The sequence below is a fragment of the Pteropus alecto genome, unplaced genomic scaffold (genome assembly GCF_000325575.1).
Source record: "Pteropus alecto unplaced genomic scaffold, ASM32557v1 scaffold37, whole genome shotgun sequence".
Lineage (NCBI taxonomy): Eukaryota > Metazoa > Chordata > Mammalia > Chiroptera > Pteropodidae > Pteropus > Pteropus alecto.
In genome coordinates, this window is record NW_006440605.1 from 874,126 (window position 1) to 890,047 (window position 15,922).

General features: G+C 54.7%; 1 protein-coding gene across 1 annotated transcript in view; it reads right to left on the reverse strand.

Moving 5' to 3' along the window:
- Window positions 1-15,314, reverse strand: part of PNPLA6 (patatin like phospholipase domain containing 6) — a 20,489-nt gene extending 5,175 nt beyond the window's left edge. Inside the window, 25 exon segments of the mRNA XM_015593482.2 lie at window positions 1-88; window positions 348-504; window positions 702-820; window positions 1,000-1,182; window positions 1,369-1,537; window positions 1,804-1,867; window positions 2,087-2,227; window positions 4,556-4,631; window positions 4,839-4,952; window positions 5,306-5,429; window positions 5,511-5,642; window positions 5,858-6,063; window positions 9,743-9,820; window positions 9,907-10,074; window positions 10,169-10,278; window positions 10,582-10,665; window positions 10,995-11,157; window positions 11,246-11,326; window positions 11,694-11,822; window positions 12,022-12,102; window positions 12,374-12,533; window positions 12,613-12,753; window positions 14,493-14,590; window positions 14,763-14,845; window positions 15,001-15,314. Coding sequence (XP_015448968.1) covers window positions 1-88; window positions 348-504; window positions 702-820; window positions 1,000-1,182; window positions 1,369-1,537; window positions 1,804-1,867; window positions 2,087-2,227; window positions 4,556-4,631; window positions 4,839-4,952; window positions 5,306-5,429; window positions 5,511-5,642; window positions 5,858-6,063; window positions 9,743-9,820; window positions 9,907-10,074; window positions 10,169-10,278; window positions 10,582-10,665; window positions 10,995-11,157; window positions 11,246-11,326; window positions 11,694-11,822; window positions 12,022-12,102; window positions 12,374-12,533; window positions 12,613-12,753; window positions 14,493-14,590; window positions 14,763-14,845; window positions 15,001-15,232 — 3,181 coding nt within the window. The 5' untranslated portion in view covers window positions 15,233-15,314.
- Between the last annotated feature and the right edge of the window lie 608 nt (window positions 15,315-15,922).

The window sequence follows — 15,922 nt, forward strand, 5'->3', positions numbered from 1 at the left end:
GGATGCTGCGGTTGAAGGCCGACCCCGTGAACATGGACGTGACGGGGTACGTGAGGTCCAGCACAGGCTCCAGCACAGAAGTCATGCTCTAGGGGAAAGGAGGGCTGGCTGGGGTCAAAAGGAGTCACTTAGGGTCACTAACAAAGTAGTCACTAAGGATGCTGATTGCATAAGTGGTAAGCTGGGGATTAAGGTCACTAGCCAGGAGGTCTGATCTACAGTCCTGGAGATAGCTCTACAAAGGTTCACATATCAAGTCAGAAAAAGGTCAGGAGAAGCCCAGAAGCCCCTGTGGGATCAAGTTTCAAGGTGCTCCTGGGATGGAGGGGTCGACCACCCACACACACCTTGGCCCACTCCCGGGCCCGCTGCTTAGTGCGGCTGGCGCTTCGCTCCTCGGCATAGAGGGCCCCAATGAAGGAGCCAATGGATGTGCCGCCCACTAAGTCGACAGGAACCCCAGCCTCCTCTAATGCCTTGAGCACCCCAATGTGTGAGCAGCCCCTGCAACGGGAAGGAAATCTAGTGACCAACTGGGAATCCCCTAGGCCCCACCCCCAGAAGAGTCCCTTCTCCCTTCTCCCCGGCTGGCCAAAACTAAGGTGCCAGCCCTGCCCTTATGGGAATCTCACCAGGGGAGCAAGCTCCACCCCTCAAACACCCTGGTCACGCCCCTGCTGGCGCTAGCCCCACCCCATCACCTGGCTCCGCCCCCACCCAGCACGAGGGCGATGGTGTTGCCAGTGAGCACCCGCGCCAGCCGGGAGAAATCGCTGTGCCGGTCCGCGCGTCTGGAGAAAACCTTCTCGTACAGCTCATGCTGGGATGGGAAGAGAGATATGACCCATGAGGATGGGGATGCAGGAGGTAGCACCTGGACCTCCATGGCCCCGTCCCCACACGTCCCCACACTATACCCCTCCAAGTAGCCACGCCCCTCAAGTAGCCATGCCCCAGAAAAATCTGCCGAGGGGCCTTTTCTTTGGATCTGGCCCTCACCAGTTTGGCGGGGCTTCGGCGCGAGAAGAGGCGGCGGGGACAGCGCAGGTGCAGGTGCCCAGAACACCAACTGCGCATGTTAAGCCACTCCACGGTGCGTGTAGGGCCAGGGCCCTCCTCACGATGCAGCAGGACCAGCTGCTTGAGGGCGCGCACCGCTGTGTTCTCCAACATCTGCTCCAACTGCAGGGGAGCAGAAGGCAGGCGTCACCAATCACCAGTCTGTTCCTCCCCGCCCACCACACCTGGCTGAGCCTGGGTGCCTAGGGCATTGCCTAGTGCCATGGTGAGAGTTCACATGGCCTGACACAGGCGCTGGAGGGCAAGGAACGAATCTGGGGGTGGGGCCGCTATGCATGGTCTCCAGACCTGGCCAAGCGTGGGCTCCTGGTCACCTAGGCCCACAATGAGGATGCAGTCTGCCTGGCGCAGGCAACGCACGGTCCAGGGTGTCAGTGACGAGTCTGTCTGGTAGAGCACTATGCGGTGGGTATCCTCCTGCTGGGCCAGCCACCCTGACAGCCGGAACTCTTGGATGCTGGGGTTGGGGTGGGGGTGAGGGAGTGTCATCCTGGGGCTGGTTGCACACCCCAAAACCATTATAGCTCCACTGCTGGGGGGAGGAGATCTCAGACACCCAGGCTCCCACAACACAGGCCCTCCAGAGGCAGATTCACCCATTGACTGGATGGGTGGGAGCATGTTCCTTGGTTCATGGCCTAGAAACGGAACCAGATCTGAAAGAATCCTAGGCTTCAAGCTCATCCCTCGAGCCCCCCTACTCCCCTGCACCCCAACACACACCTGTCCAAGGCAGAGGCCCCCAGGCGTGCCCGGATGATTTCACTGTTGAGGAGGAGTGTGGGGCCTGAGGGTAGGCGAGGAAGCAGGGTTAGAAACCCAGGTCAACAGAGCTGGGGGCCTCTCCCAGGAAAGAATACCCCCACCCCACTCCCATGGCCCTGTCTCACTCCACCCCACGTGGATCCGCTGGGCATCTCCACTCACTAGCCAATGCCCCACCCACACACGCTTTACCCCAGAGACCAGTGGCTGGCTCTCACCCACGCCCCTTCCCCTGACTGACCGATGGCTCGCAAAGCATGTTGCAGCTCCAGCATGAAGGCCACCATGGGAACCTCGGCGCACACGGGAAGGACAGCCACTGTTGCCAGGTTGCTGGCTGGGTTGGTGAGCTCCGAGTGAGGGGGTACACCTAGCCCCGAGCCTGCTGAGACCACAAGGGACATGATCTGCTGTGCAGCCCTGTGTCTGGAGAGGGAGAACTCCTCCTCCTTCTCAGAGATCCTGGCCTCTTGTCCCTCAGCTGAGGCCTAGTGGAGAGCCACTGCGAAGGTCATGGCCTCAGTCCTGGTCCCACAGCCTCATTGTCCCCTCTCTTGATAAGACCTGAGCATCCGACTTTCAATTTTGGCCCTAATGTCCTCAATGGCGTCAATTAAACAACTCTATATCCATTCTGCTTCCCCACTGTACCTGTGTAAACCTATCGGTGTCCCGCCCCATTCTGGCTTGGGTGCCTCTGTCCACTGAAGGGACTTAAACACAAAACTGGGCAGAAACGAATACATTTTTGACCCATCTGTTGTTTCCCAGCTTCTCTGCTAACACCCTAGACCCCCATTAACCTCCATCTCTCGCATGAATCTGTCTCGTCTCCTCCAGCTGCTTCCTGTAACAGTCTGAATTGGCTCAAATGCCTTTCCTGGCCCCTTGCCCCTGGCCTCGTTTCTCTCCATCACTCACTTTCCTCTTCAAAGTGTTTCGAAACCACCAAACCCTGAGCATAGAGCCTTGGCAGTTCTCTTCAATATCCAGCACCACCTGGCTTATCAAGTGTCAGCTCCCTGTCCTCTGAAAAGCCTCCCTCCTCTCCACTAGCTCCCCTCCATCAAGACAAGACCCTCTTTTGTTTTCTTCATAGTATTTACCTGACTTCTTGCCAGCCAGGCTGTAAGGGCCCCCCCTACCCCCCAGGGATCTTGTTTGCCTTGCGCACTCTCCTACCCTGTGCCCCACGTAAATGCCTAGGACATACAAGGTGCACGCTGGAAAATTCCTTTTCTGTAGAGCATCAAAAGAAAGGCTCTCGAGAGTCCAAGATACTAATGTCCCTGACCCTATGGATGCCCAAGCATCATGTCAAGGGTGGCCAGGGTAATGTAGGGAGGAGGCAAGAGAAATAAAAACATTAGGCCACAATCAGAGACTGCAATATGCTTATCAGCCCTCGGCCAAGCCGGGAGGACACCTGCAGAACAAAGGAAGATTTCTGCTGAGATTGCTAACAACCCATTCCCCACAACTGTGAAGGGGAATCAGGAACCAAGAGTCATTCCCTGAAGCTAACACCATGGGGAACCTATGCATTAAAGGCTGAGAACTGTCAGTAGGCCTTTCACTCTATATATTCTTAACTTTTCACACTACATACCCTTCCCCTTCCTCACTGTATGTCCATACCAAAGGAAATGGGAGCTAAAGAATGACATATAAACTGAATTCCCTGAATACTCGAGGTCTCTCTCAGTGCCTTTACTCTTTCTCACTGTCCTCGTCTCTATTTGTCACTGTCCCTCTCAGTGCCTTTCCTCTGTCTCTCACACTGTCCCTCTCACTCTCTGCCTCTGAGAGGAGACCACACTCTGTGCAGTGTTACCTCTTTTCATTTTGACTCCAACTTTGGCACATGTGCTGAATTTTCTACACCCTCTGCCAAAAGACCCTCTTCTTCTGTCAGTACAGGGCTTGGTCTCCTCCCACCAACTTGGGGAAATTCAACCTGTCTGGCATCGAGGGTAGCCGGAAGGGAATGAATAGGACCTTTGTATACATGACACAAAACTGTGGGGGAAAAAAATCTGTCAGGGAAAGACGCTGGGCATGGGGTGGTTCTTGGCCATTGTTCACCACTGGCACCACTTGGGAGAGCCAGGCATCAGGGATGATGGGACAGAAGCCTCTGGAGAAAAGGGGACTTGGGAGTTGCCAACGCAGGCCCGCGTTTCGGCATTCTTCGAATCCGACTCCATTTCCTGGTGCCGCCTAGCCCATGGAAACTACACCTCCCAGCATGCGCCAGAACAGAAAAACAACCACACTTCCCAGCATGCGCTGGCAAAAGGAACCACACCTCTACAGCATGCCGGCAACTTCGAAAACCATTCCCAATATGCCCTGGGCCCCAAACACCACTCCAAGAACTACACTTCCCAGCATACACTGGACACCATCTCTGAGCAAATCCTGATGCCCAGAACAAAGCTCACTCCTAAAGACTCCGACCCTCAACACAACTGATACTTTAGATGCCGTAAACATGCTTTGGGTCTAACACTGCGTTTCCCAGCATGCCCAGGAACATGCACTCCATCATACAGCACGCCCAAAAATTCGGATCCCACTTCCGGCTTTAAATCCCGCTCACAGCTGGACTCCGTTTCCCAGCACTCCCTAGGTTTAGGGCTCCCACTCCCAGCTGTCCTAAACATCGAACCACATCCCCAGCATTCCCGGAAGGCCGGCTGGCTCTCACCTGGGAAGGGTCCTTGAAGCTGCTGCAAATTCCCCAGAATTTTCTGGCTCAGCAAGTGGATGAGGCGGGTCACAACCTGGGGTGTTGGAGGTCGGCAGTCCAGTGAGGCTTGAGAGGAAGCTGTACGAGCCCCATCTTTCCCTCCCCGTTACCTGTGCCCCACCTTCAAGAGCCCCGCCTTCACTTTGAACCCTCCCTAGGGTCCCACCTCCAAACGTTAGGCCCTGCCCTCTCTGGGGCATCGCCCCCATTAGAACTCAGCCCACAACCCATGGAGCCGCACCTGAGGGTATCGTCTTTTGATGTGGCCCAGAGTGCCCTCGGGGAGTTTGGCCAGCTCCGTGTCACGCACCGCGTGCACCGTGGTGGCCCGCGGCTGTCGTGTCAGTGCCTCCACCTGGGGGACCGCGTGCATGACCAAGGATGCTTGGGCCCGGAGGTCCGGATGGGTAAGGGGGAGCCAACCATCGGCGCACCGAGTGGGCGGTACTGCTCTATCCCCCGAGAAGGGGGTAGAGAGAACCAAGCCTCGCTACCCATTAGAGCTCCGGGGAGAGGGAGAGCGCAGGGATCCACCCAGGCGGGGTTCCCTCTTCTGACTGAGAGAGATGTGAGGAGGGCGTCAATTCAGAGGTTACAGGTCCGGGACCCGTTCACCACCCCATCAGATTACCCAGGATGATGTGTACGTTGGGGCCAGGAAGAAAAACTGGACTAATGTCAGAGGTCAGTGGGTGCGGCCGCGCTCACCACCCCGATGAGATCCCCGCGGCCGTACTCGCCCACCAGCTCCTTCTTTCCGCTGCCGCGCTGGATGACGCTGCGCAGCCGCCCATTGAGCACGATGTAGGTGCAGTCGGAGCGGTCGCCCTGTCTGAGGTGGGGGATGAGTCACACAGGGTCAGGCCAGGACGTAGGCAGGGCCTGAGCAGCGAGGTGGGGGTGGGAGCTGCACCTGTACAGTGCGCGTCCCGCCTCCACCGCCGTCCAGTCAATTGCAAAGTCCATCTGGCGCACGAATGGTGACATCCTCGCAGCCACCGTGTGCGCGGCACTCAACACCACACTGGGTTGTGCACGCATGATCCTGTAGACAAAGGGTGGGGCGTATGGGCTGTGGTACCCTGAACTGCCCTTAGGGACTGGGCAGGGCGGGTTATAGCTCGGAGGTGGGATGGAAGGGCTCAAAGCTGACCTGTTAAGGTGTAAGCCTTCGAGGGATGGCCTCTCCCATGCCAGAATGGGAGCTGGGTCGGGGCCCTCGAAATGCCACTCCCACCCCAACTTCGGGCCCAGTCATACTCGTAGAAGTCGGACTTGGAGATCCGCAGGAAGGTGCAGTCCCGCTGGGCTCGCAGCGTGAAGATGAGTGGCTCCCCAGTGAGCACCGCCAGCTGCCCCACCAGCTCCCCTGGCTGTGCCACAAACAGGCACACGTCCTCAGCCTTGTCGATCATGCGCTGGTAGACATGCAGGCAGCCCCAGAGCACGAAGTGCAGGCTCACGTCCTGTGAGGGGGCAGGGGCCAGGAGATGGGCACAGGGGTAGGCTCCCACTCCCAACTCAGGTCAATGGACTCCATAGGAAACACTGAAAGATGGAGTGAAGGCTTCGCAAAGCTTGGCTGAGCAACATATATATCTCCATATTATTCAGTACTTAGGGCAGACATTGCTAATGATCACCAAACTATGAGCCCAGATTAAAGCCCAGGAATTCTTTTCATCAGCCAGCAAGAGGCTGTGAGGACTGGCTATGCAGGGGCATGGCAAAGCTCAAATGCTCTTTGCTCATGCTAGGCAACTGGATAGCCACATGGAAGAATAAAATTGGACCCTCACCTGACACCATATCAAGGTGCATCAAAGATATGAACGTAAAAGCTAAAATTAAAAAACTATTCAAAGAAAATATAGGGGTCCATCTTCTTCAGCTTGAATTTGGCAATAGATTCTTGGATATGACACCAAAAGCACAAGCTACATAATAAAAATAGGTAAATTGGATTTTATCAAAATCAAAAACTTTTGAGCTTCAAAGGATACAAGAAAGTGAAAACCCACAACATAGGAGAAAATACTCGCAAAGCATATTTGCTAAGGGTTTTGAATCCAGAATTTAGACAGAAAATCTTACAACTCAATAATAAAAAAAGGCAAATAACCCAATTTAAAAATGGGCAAAGGATCCAAATAGACTTCTCCAAAGAAGACATACAAAAGAGCTTAATAAGCACATGAAAAGATGCTCAAAATCACGAATCATTAGGGAAATGCAAATCAAAACCATAATGAGATACCATTTCATACTCATTAGGAGGGCTGGGATCAAAAGTTGTTAGAGAGGATGTGGAGAAATTGGAACCCTCATACGCTGCTGGTAGGTATGTAAAATGGTGCAGCTGCTTTGGAAAACGGTATTCAAAGAGTTAAAAGTAGAGTTGCCACATGACACAGGAATTCAACTCCTAGGTATATATATACCCAACAGAAATAAAAACACATGTCCACACAGAAATCTGTACATAAATGTTCATAGCAGCATTATGCATAATATATAGCCAAAAAGTGGAAACAACCCAAATGCCCATCAACGGATAAGGGAAATGCTGAATATCCACACAATGAAGTAAGTGTTACTCAGCCATGATGCTACCATGTAGATGAACCTTGAAAACATGATGCTCAGTGAGAAAAGGCACACACAAAAGGACACATGTGATCCCATTTATATGAAATGTCCCAAACAGGCAAATCTATAGATATAGAAACAGCAGATTAGTAGTTGCTTCAAGCTGGGGGTGAGGGGTGGAGACTGATAGCTAAAGGGTATGGGGTTTCTTTCCAAGGTGATGAAATGTTCTACAATTGACAGTGCTGATGGTTACACAACTCTGGAGGTACTGAAAACCACTGTACTCTTTAAGTGGGTGGATTGCATAGTATGTGAATTACACTTTGATAAAACTATCAACATAAAATCCCCTTTGCTCCTGGTTCCCTTGTTCCACTCCATCCCTGTTGAATGGTTTCCTAGAGATCAACGCATTTCTTCCCACCACAGGATATTGGCACAAGCTGTTCCCTCTGCCTAGAATGCTCTTTGCTCCCCCTTGCACCTAGTTACTTCTCCCCACCCTTCCTCTTTAGCTGGAGGTCACTTCCTCATAGATGCTGCCCTGTCTAAGCCAGATTTGGTAGTGACAACAGCTCCTCATGTCTACGCACTAAGCACATACGATTTTACAATACGTGTAATCCTTTGAGTGTAATGTCTATCAGAACTGTAGGCTTCCCAAGGCCAGGAATCTGGTATTTCCTGCTTCTGCAGCAGGCAGCACAGAGCCTGGGACATCTGTCCAACAGGGCTTGGGACACACCATACACACTGTACGAACAGGTACCCCTTTCCTCTCTGGTTAGCCTAACCAGCCAGACACCCTTTTATAAATAAGGAACTGAAACTGTCCAGATATGTTAAATTCCTTCCTTACCCACCACATGAACCTGTCTGGCACCTCACAAAGCCCCAGAGAGCTCCAAAATACTGCAGAGACTCCTGGGAGGGCACGGCCCCAGGAAATATACCCACATGCTGGAACCTTCTAAGAAAGAATTCCCAGACTGTGTTTGGGATATGAATGGGAGTTACTAATATTAGGCTGCCAGTTGCCATCAGATTGGGATATAAAAAAAATTTCCTTACTGCAGGACTTGTCAGAGCCCTGAATATGCTAATGATGCTCACTGGGAGCTTCCACAAAGGAATAAAACAACTAGCATTTCCCAAACCTATTTGACCACAGACTCCTGATTTGTGATACAGGCATCCCATGAAACACACTCTGGGAAATATCTGTGTGAAGCAGGATCTCTCCACTTTGGCACTACTACCATTTCAGACTGGATAATTCTGTTGTGGCAGACTGCCCTGTGCATTCTGCCATCCCTGGTCTCTACCCATCAGATGCCAGTAGCACCCTCCCAAATCAATCAAAAATGTCTCCACATTGCCAAATGTCCCCTGGGGGGCAAAACTGTCCCCAGTAGAAAACTATCAGTGTAAAGTTTCAGAGAGAAGCGCAGCATAGTAACGTCCATACCAAAGTTACGAAGACCCCAAGAAGCCTCCAGTGGCTGAAAGCCAGCGTGGTCCATTAGCAGCCAGGGCTGGGTTGAGCCCAACAGAGTGTCCCTGATAAGCAGGGCCTAGGGACCCCCGCAAGAGGTGTGGTGCAGCCACACTTCCTCAGCCACTCCCCAAGAACTATGAACAGCTGGCCAAAGCCTCACCCAACTTCCTCTGCAGAAAGGAGCACACTCCTGCAATAAGCAGCTCGAGGGGGACACCTGCATTAGCTAATCGAAAAATATGATACCCCAGCCAGCTAACAGGCGGGGCACTCCTCACTCTGCCCCTCGAACAGTGCTGTGGTCTCAGTGCTTATGTCATGTTTCTCCTGGGTCACCCCTGAGCTGCTGCTCCACCTTCTCTCCGAGGCCTGTCACCCTTGCAAACCTTAAGCAATTCAGCACTATTTCCTCTTTCATTCCGGTGGGTAGTTATTATTACTCTCATTCCACAGATGAGGAAGCAGAGAACTTTCTAGATGACCTGCCCAAGGTCACAAAGGGTGTCTGGGCAGAGTCTGGATTTCGACTCTGGCTCTCTCCCTCCAGAACCTTCCTCTTCATTGCTTCCTGACTGTAAGAGCATGGCCAGGTCTCAGTTTCCCCATCTGGAGAATACAGGGATTCTTGGGGTGGGGTCTCCTACACCTCCTGGTGCAGGCACTGCGGTCCAGCTGCGGGGGCTGGCTCCTGGCCCCCGGGGCCATGTTCTGATTTGTACATATTTATCAGTGCCCATCCCAGCAGGAGCCCAGGATTAGAAGTCAGACAGGACATTAGCGTATGCTGCAGACTCAAAAGAGGCTGCAGGAAAGGCCAGGGCAGGTAAGAGACCCAGGGGTTAGGGTCCTAGAGAAAGGGGTTCAGGGGTTGGAAGTGAAAGGTCAATTGGTCTGGAGGACAGGTATGTGGGCTGAGGGTCAGTCATAGGATCTGAGGGTCAGGGGTTGGAAATCATAAACTAAGAGTTCTACATGTGGAGTCAAAAGGCAAGGATCAGAGGTCAGAGAGGTCTTGGGTCATGGTTGCATGGGTGGAGGTCATGGGTCAGCTTTACCTGGTCCCCCTGGCGGGCGATGATGGTGCCAGCTTTGGCATGATGTAGCAAGACTCGGCTGTTCAGGAGGGAGGGGTCCTGGGGGGGGAGGGAGTTGAGACTGGACCAGCCTGGCCTCCCCGCCCTCCACCACATCGCTTAGCCCCTGGGCCGTGGCTGCTCACTTCGATCCGCATCAGCTTGGCCAGCTCCCGCTTTGCTGCCTCAAAGATGCTGCTGGTCTGGCGGCCTTGGTAGGGCCCAAAGAGGCAGCCGCCGGTGGCTGACTCGTCCTCGCAGTAGCTGTACTCACAGGCACCTGCTGGCTGCTCCCGGGCCTCCTGAGTGGGTGTCTGTATTGACAGAGCCTGTGACCTCCCTACTCCCACCTGATTTTCCTCCTCAGGAGACCCCACCAAGGGAAGGGCAGAGAGGGCAGGGACTTACCCGAACAGGGGCTGCCTGGGGTCCCCCTGAGGCCTCTTCTTGCAGAGACACAGAGATCCGGCCCCGTTCGTATGCCATGTCGAAGTCTGAGCGGGGGCCACCCTGTAAGCCTGAGGTGCACAGAGGGCAATAAAAGCAACAAAGATGAGCATGACAACAGCTCCGGTCTAAGCAATTACCACCTACCTATGTGACAAATGTGACATCTGTGTAAACATGACTAACGAATGACTACACTCTCCCTTGGAATCCTCATCACAACTAAGGGCACCATTTCAATGAGCACCCACAAAAAAAATCAGGAGAAACTGCTGCCAATGTTCCCCTTTCACAGATAAGAAAAATCAGGATTGGCCAGCCTGCCTTCCAACTCAGCAGCTCAATGGCCTCCCCTGCCCCCCAGGGCCCCAAACCTGAGATGTCCCCGGGCATGGAGAGGCAGCGGCTCAGCAGGGGCGCCGAGGGGGCTTCCAGGGATGTGGGCTTCACCGGGTCCCCTGGGGAAGACACATGTTCAGGCTCCTAGTTAGAGGGCAGGAAGCTGAGCAGGGGCTACGGAGGAATCAAATCAGAGTCCCTGGGGACTAGGAGACTAGGAAAAGTAATTCTAATGGGTCCATGAGGCTGGGAAGAGGGGGCCCTGGGGGACCAGACAAAGAGTTGTACCTGGGTACCCACTAAGGGACCCCTGGGAGCTGGGGAGGGTCGGGCTTGAATTTCTGAAGAACTGAGAAGAGACGGGGAGCAGAGCGCCCATGGGCTTCCCAGCACACTGGGCTGGGCCAGCCTTGGGTCCCTGAGGCCCAGGCATGGGTCATCTCAGTACCTGCGGGTCCAGGCAGAGGGGCCCCAGTGGGGTCAGGCGGCCGGCCAGGGGCCTCCCTGGGCTCCTCGGTTGCCGAGGTGCTGACCACACGCTTGGAGCCTCGCACGGGGCTGGTGCGGGCTGGGAGGCCTGGGCTGGGGAAGAGGCGCAGGGGCTGGATCTCCTGGGGGCAGAGAGCACGCTTGTGGCATGTCCTAGGAGGTATGTGCCACCCCACCCTTCCAGCCTCCCATACTCTCCATGAAACTCACATGGCTGAAGAGCTCATTGGTCAGACCCAGGTAGTTGTGAAGTGCCAGGAAGGTGACCCGCTGCAACCTCACCATGATGATCTGCGGGCAGGGCCAGAGGAGGGGTGGGGCCAGGGAGCAAGGGGTGAGTGGAGGGGTGATGTGAGAAATGGGGCCCAAATATTAAGGGGGGGGCATGAATAGGGAGAAAGAGGTGGGGTGGAACCAAGGCCCAGGCAGGGAGCGCTAAGGGGTGAGCGGGGCCGGAGAGGTGCCTGGGAGAAACCCTTAATGAAGTGGCAAAAGCCTGGGCAGAAGGGACCAGGCAGCTAATGGGAGGAGTCAGGGGCGGCTGGGGGAGGTCTGGCTGCTCAGGGCCCATAAGCACAGCGTGAGCACCTAATGGGTCCCAGCCCACAGGTGCCTGTGATGGGTGGGGGTCTGTAGAGGGGACAGAAGGCCTACTGACCTGTACCACCCGCACCAGGCTCTCAGGGTACTTGGTGAAAACAGCTGAGAAGGCCTCCACTGGCAGCCGCAGCACCGTGGAGTCTCGGGCTGCCCGGGCGGACACAGTACGCTGGGGGTGCTGGTGGCCCTGGGGGTATGAGGGGATGAAGAGAATCAAGGTCAGGGGCTGTAAGCCCCTTCTCTGCTCTCCAGCCCTTCCTGACACTAGTGTCTTGAGGGAACGCCGGCAGCATCAGGGACATATCAGAGATTGGGGTCCCCTCTCCAGTCCAGTCCACTGGATGTGGCCTTTTACCTCAGCCTCCTCGCCCAAACTGGTCACTCACAGTGATGACATCCAGGATGCTCAGAAGGCTATTGACACTGTCCCCAGGGACCACTTCCTTCACCACACACTCCTTTCCATCCTGTAACATGGGGTGGGGGTATGGGGGGTCAGTGACCAGGGCTCCCCTCTCCCTGCCAACCAGCCTTCCACTCCTGGCCCTCACACTCCCCACCCCAGTGACCACTGACCCCACAGACTACCCTAGACGCCTTTGGGCATGTTTCCGACTCCTGTCTGCACATCTCAAAAAACCACCAACCCTACAGACCAGTGGAGAGCAATGCCGGTCTCCACTGACCGCTTCACCATTGCCCATCTCCCTGCGGTGCCCCCGCAGGTGGCCCACTCACAGGCCCTGGCAGGCAGAGCTCCAGTAGCCCGTCTTGCACCACGTAGATGCTGGCATCTGGCTGGCCTGGCCGGAAGACGTAATCACCCTGGCTGAGCCGCTGGAAGATCATGTGCCGGCAGAGTTCCAGAAAGAGTGGCTTCTCGAAGTGGCCCAGCACTCTTTTGGATGGAGGAGGAGGAATGCAGGTCAGATGAGGCCCCAGCTCTGCGGCAACCCCATCTGTACCCCGACACTGACCGGACATTCTTGAGCATGTAGAGCACCTCGGAGGGCAGGTGGGAGTTGGCCAGGTCACCCTCCGTCAGGTCCGCCTCGAGCACCGCAGGTGGGGGCTCCTTCCGCTGCAGTGTTGGCGTCTCCTTCTGGATGCGCAGGATCCTGGTGGGAAGGGGGAGGGGCAGGGAGAGGATTCAGAGTCACATAGAACAGGGGTCAGCAGACTCTGGCCTGCTGACCAAATCGGGCCCGCCACTTCTTTTTGTAAATAAAGTCTTTCTGGCACCCGAGCACTTTCTTTCATGTATGGATTGTCTGAGGCTGTCTGCATGCTACAGCAGCAGAGTTGAGTAGTTACAGCAGAGTTGTATGTGGCCTGCACAGCCTAAGATGTTTACTATCTGGTCCTATACAGAAAAAATTTGCTGAACCCTGATGTAAAATCCTGAGATTGCCCCTCCACTAGTCATAGGCCCCTGAGATGAACCCTCCAGTTACAACGCTGACATAGCTTCCACGACGGGCAGAAAAAGCATCTCTGTTCATCATGGGACCTTTGACACAGTCCTTCCAGTAATCACAGACAAGATTCATGGATAGCTTCTCTAAATGTAGGCAGACCCCGGGGGAGCTTCTGTTACATGTGGAGACCTCAGATACAGCCTCTCTGTTCTTTATAAGGTTTCTGAGATAGTACTTTCTCTCAGGTCAGAGAGAACCCAAAGACAGTCCTTTCGATGGTCATACAGACTCGTGAAATAGCCCCCACTACATGTGGAGAATCCGGATATAGCCTCTCCCCTATTCATGGACCTGGGAGAACCCTTCTCCAAAAGTCACAATTCCTACTGAGAAAGCCCCTGCACTGGTCACAAGATGCTCAAGATAAATCCTCTAATATGAGCAGTCCCCTCAGTTAAACTCCATGATATAGAGAAATCCAGATATAGCGCCTTTTCTGATCACGGAGGTCCTTGGGCTTGCCTTTCCCCACGTCGCTGATTGCTGAGATTGCCCTCTGACAGTCATAACGTCAGGATGGATCCTCAAGGTGTGGAGACACTGAGATGTAGAGAGACACGAGATATAGCCCCTCAACTGATCATGGAGAACTAGGGATAGCCCTTCTTTTCAAGTCACAGAAAGCTGTTTGATCGAATCTCTGTTTATCATTTACAGCCCTGGGATATCCCAATGTGAAAACACCCTTCAGACAGACTTCACGGTGTCTTATGAACTAGACCCCATGATGCCAAGAGAAAAGCCAGATTCTAACTTAGAAAAAGATCCCACCCAGGGACAGCCTTTCTTGAAGATGTGAGGGAGTCTTTTGCTGTTGACAGGCACCCCTGAGATGTCCTTCCTACGTTTCTAGTGCAAGAAGATTTTTGAGACAACTCCTAGGGTACAGAAATCCCTGACAAAGCCTCCTCAGTGTGGGAACAATTCCAAGGTAAGTGACATAGAGAGAGATTTTCTAATGTAGACAGACTGCTGAAATAACCCCTGGAGAAGAGAAACTAGAGCTTACCCTTCTAGCCAGCCACAGAAACACCTGAGCTACCCCAATGAAATACCTCTTTTGTAGGGAGACCCATAAAATGGCGTACATGGAAACCTCAGATTTAGATCCTTAAACGTATAACACAGTGTCTCAGAAACTGACTGAGAAGCAAATATTTATAGGTACCCCAAGGAGGGCTGTCACTGGTAGAGGAGTATCGCTGAGCTAGTCCTTAGAAACTCCAGAGACAGCTTGTCTGGTGTAGGGTTGCTCTGAGATGGCCCCTGTGATGTGGGAAGGCTCACAAAACTGTGAGATACACCCTTCAGTGTGGGCTGATCACTCAAAAGGCCCCTGAGATAGCCCCCAATGCCAGGTACATCCAGCACAGCCTTACTTCTTGGCAATGTTGAGCATCTTGAGTTTCTTCTTCATTCGTGGCCGGGAGGTGGTGGAGACAGAGGCATCCACCAGAGAGGAAGTTGATTGTGAAACCTAAGAGAATTAAGGGGGAGAATAGGTCAACTGCCAGTTAAGACCCTAGGGGGGCGGGGAGGTCAGATCCTTGGTCCTTAATCAAGGGGAAGGGGTTTATTAAAAGGTGTAACTAGATAAAGGGCAGAGCCTCTGTGTAGTCAACAGGAGCCCCAGAGACTCCTAGACTCACCTTCCTCATAATCTTCCGGCCATAGAAAAGCACTTTGTCTCTCTTCCGGAATCGATACCGGGGGCCATCGGGTGTTGGGGTTTCTGGGGATAAGGGGAGAGGAACACTGAGCTCTGTGCAGATTCCACGAGGCCAACGATGAGGACACTGCGTGCAGACTCCAGCAAATCCCATCTCTACTGCCTCAAGGACCAAGTTCGGCTCCCCACCCCTCCACAGGGGTCCTTAGGATCCTCACTAGGAACTCGAAGCCTCCGCACCAGCAGGAGGATGAGCACGGCTGTGACCAGCACCGCGACTCCGGCCCCGATCATCACGCCCAGCACCTGCGGGACGAACGGCACTGGCTGCGCACTGCATACTCGCCCCGCCGAACCCTCCCCAGGGGCCAGGACGTCCCCGGTTTCATCCCATTCTGCGACGTCCGTCCCCGAGACGGTCGCAGTCGCCGCTGGGCTGGGTGTCCCCATCTGTAGAACGGCCAAGTGCGGTTCCTTCCCAGGAAGTGCAACCCTTCACTGCAGCTCGGCGGCCCGCGGTGCACGCCGGGAAACGTAGTTCGCTCTGAATAGACGCAGTCGGGTTCTCGCGGGACTACGATGGTGCGAGCAGAGCACGTCGGGAATTGTAGTCCTTGCGGCGCCACTCAACCCTCAACCCTCAACCCTCAACCCTCAACCCTTACCATTCCTGTTTGCAGCGGGGCCTCCATTAGCTGCTTCGGGCTGGACTGCAGGTCTCGTACCCCGGAGTCCTGGGAATCAAGAAGCAGGAGGAACCCGAGCAAGTCGTCACTCTGGGCCCGCCCCTCCCCTGCCACAAGCCCTGCCCACTTCGTGCTCGCAGCCCGAGCCGGGGACCAGCTAGAGGGACGCTGCGGAGCAGAGGAGTAGGGCAAACTGACCTCTGGGTCCGGGAGTGAGCTGGGGCGCCGGCTCCCCGCCGGGCTTCCTTCACCCACGCTCCAGGCCGAGCAGACGCTCTACCCGTGCAAACCCCACCCTAGGGCCAAAGGGTAGTCTGCCGGGCACTCAGCGAGCAGCCAGCGCACGGGTTCCCCTAGGGCACGGCTCCCTCACACAGGCAGCCTCCTTCCCGGCCTCTGATCCCAGCGGAACTGATCAGTCCTCACCGACCCCTAGGTCGCACCCTTGTACTCC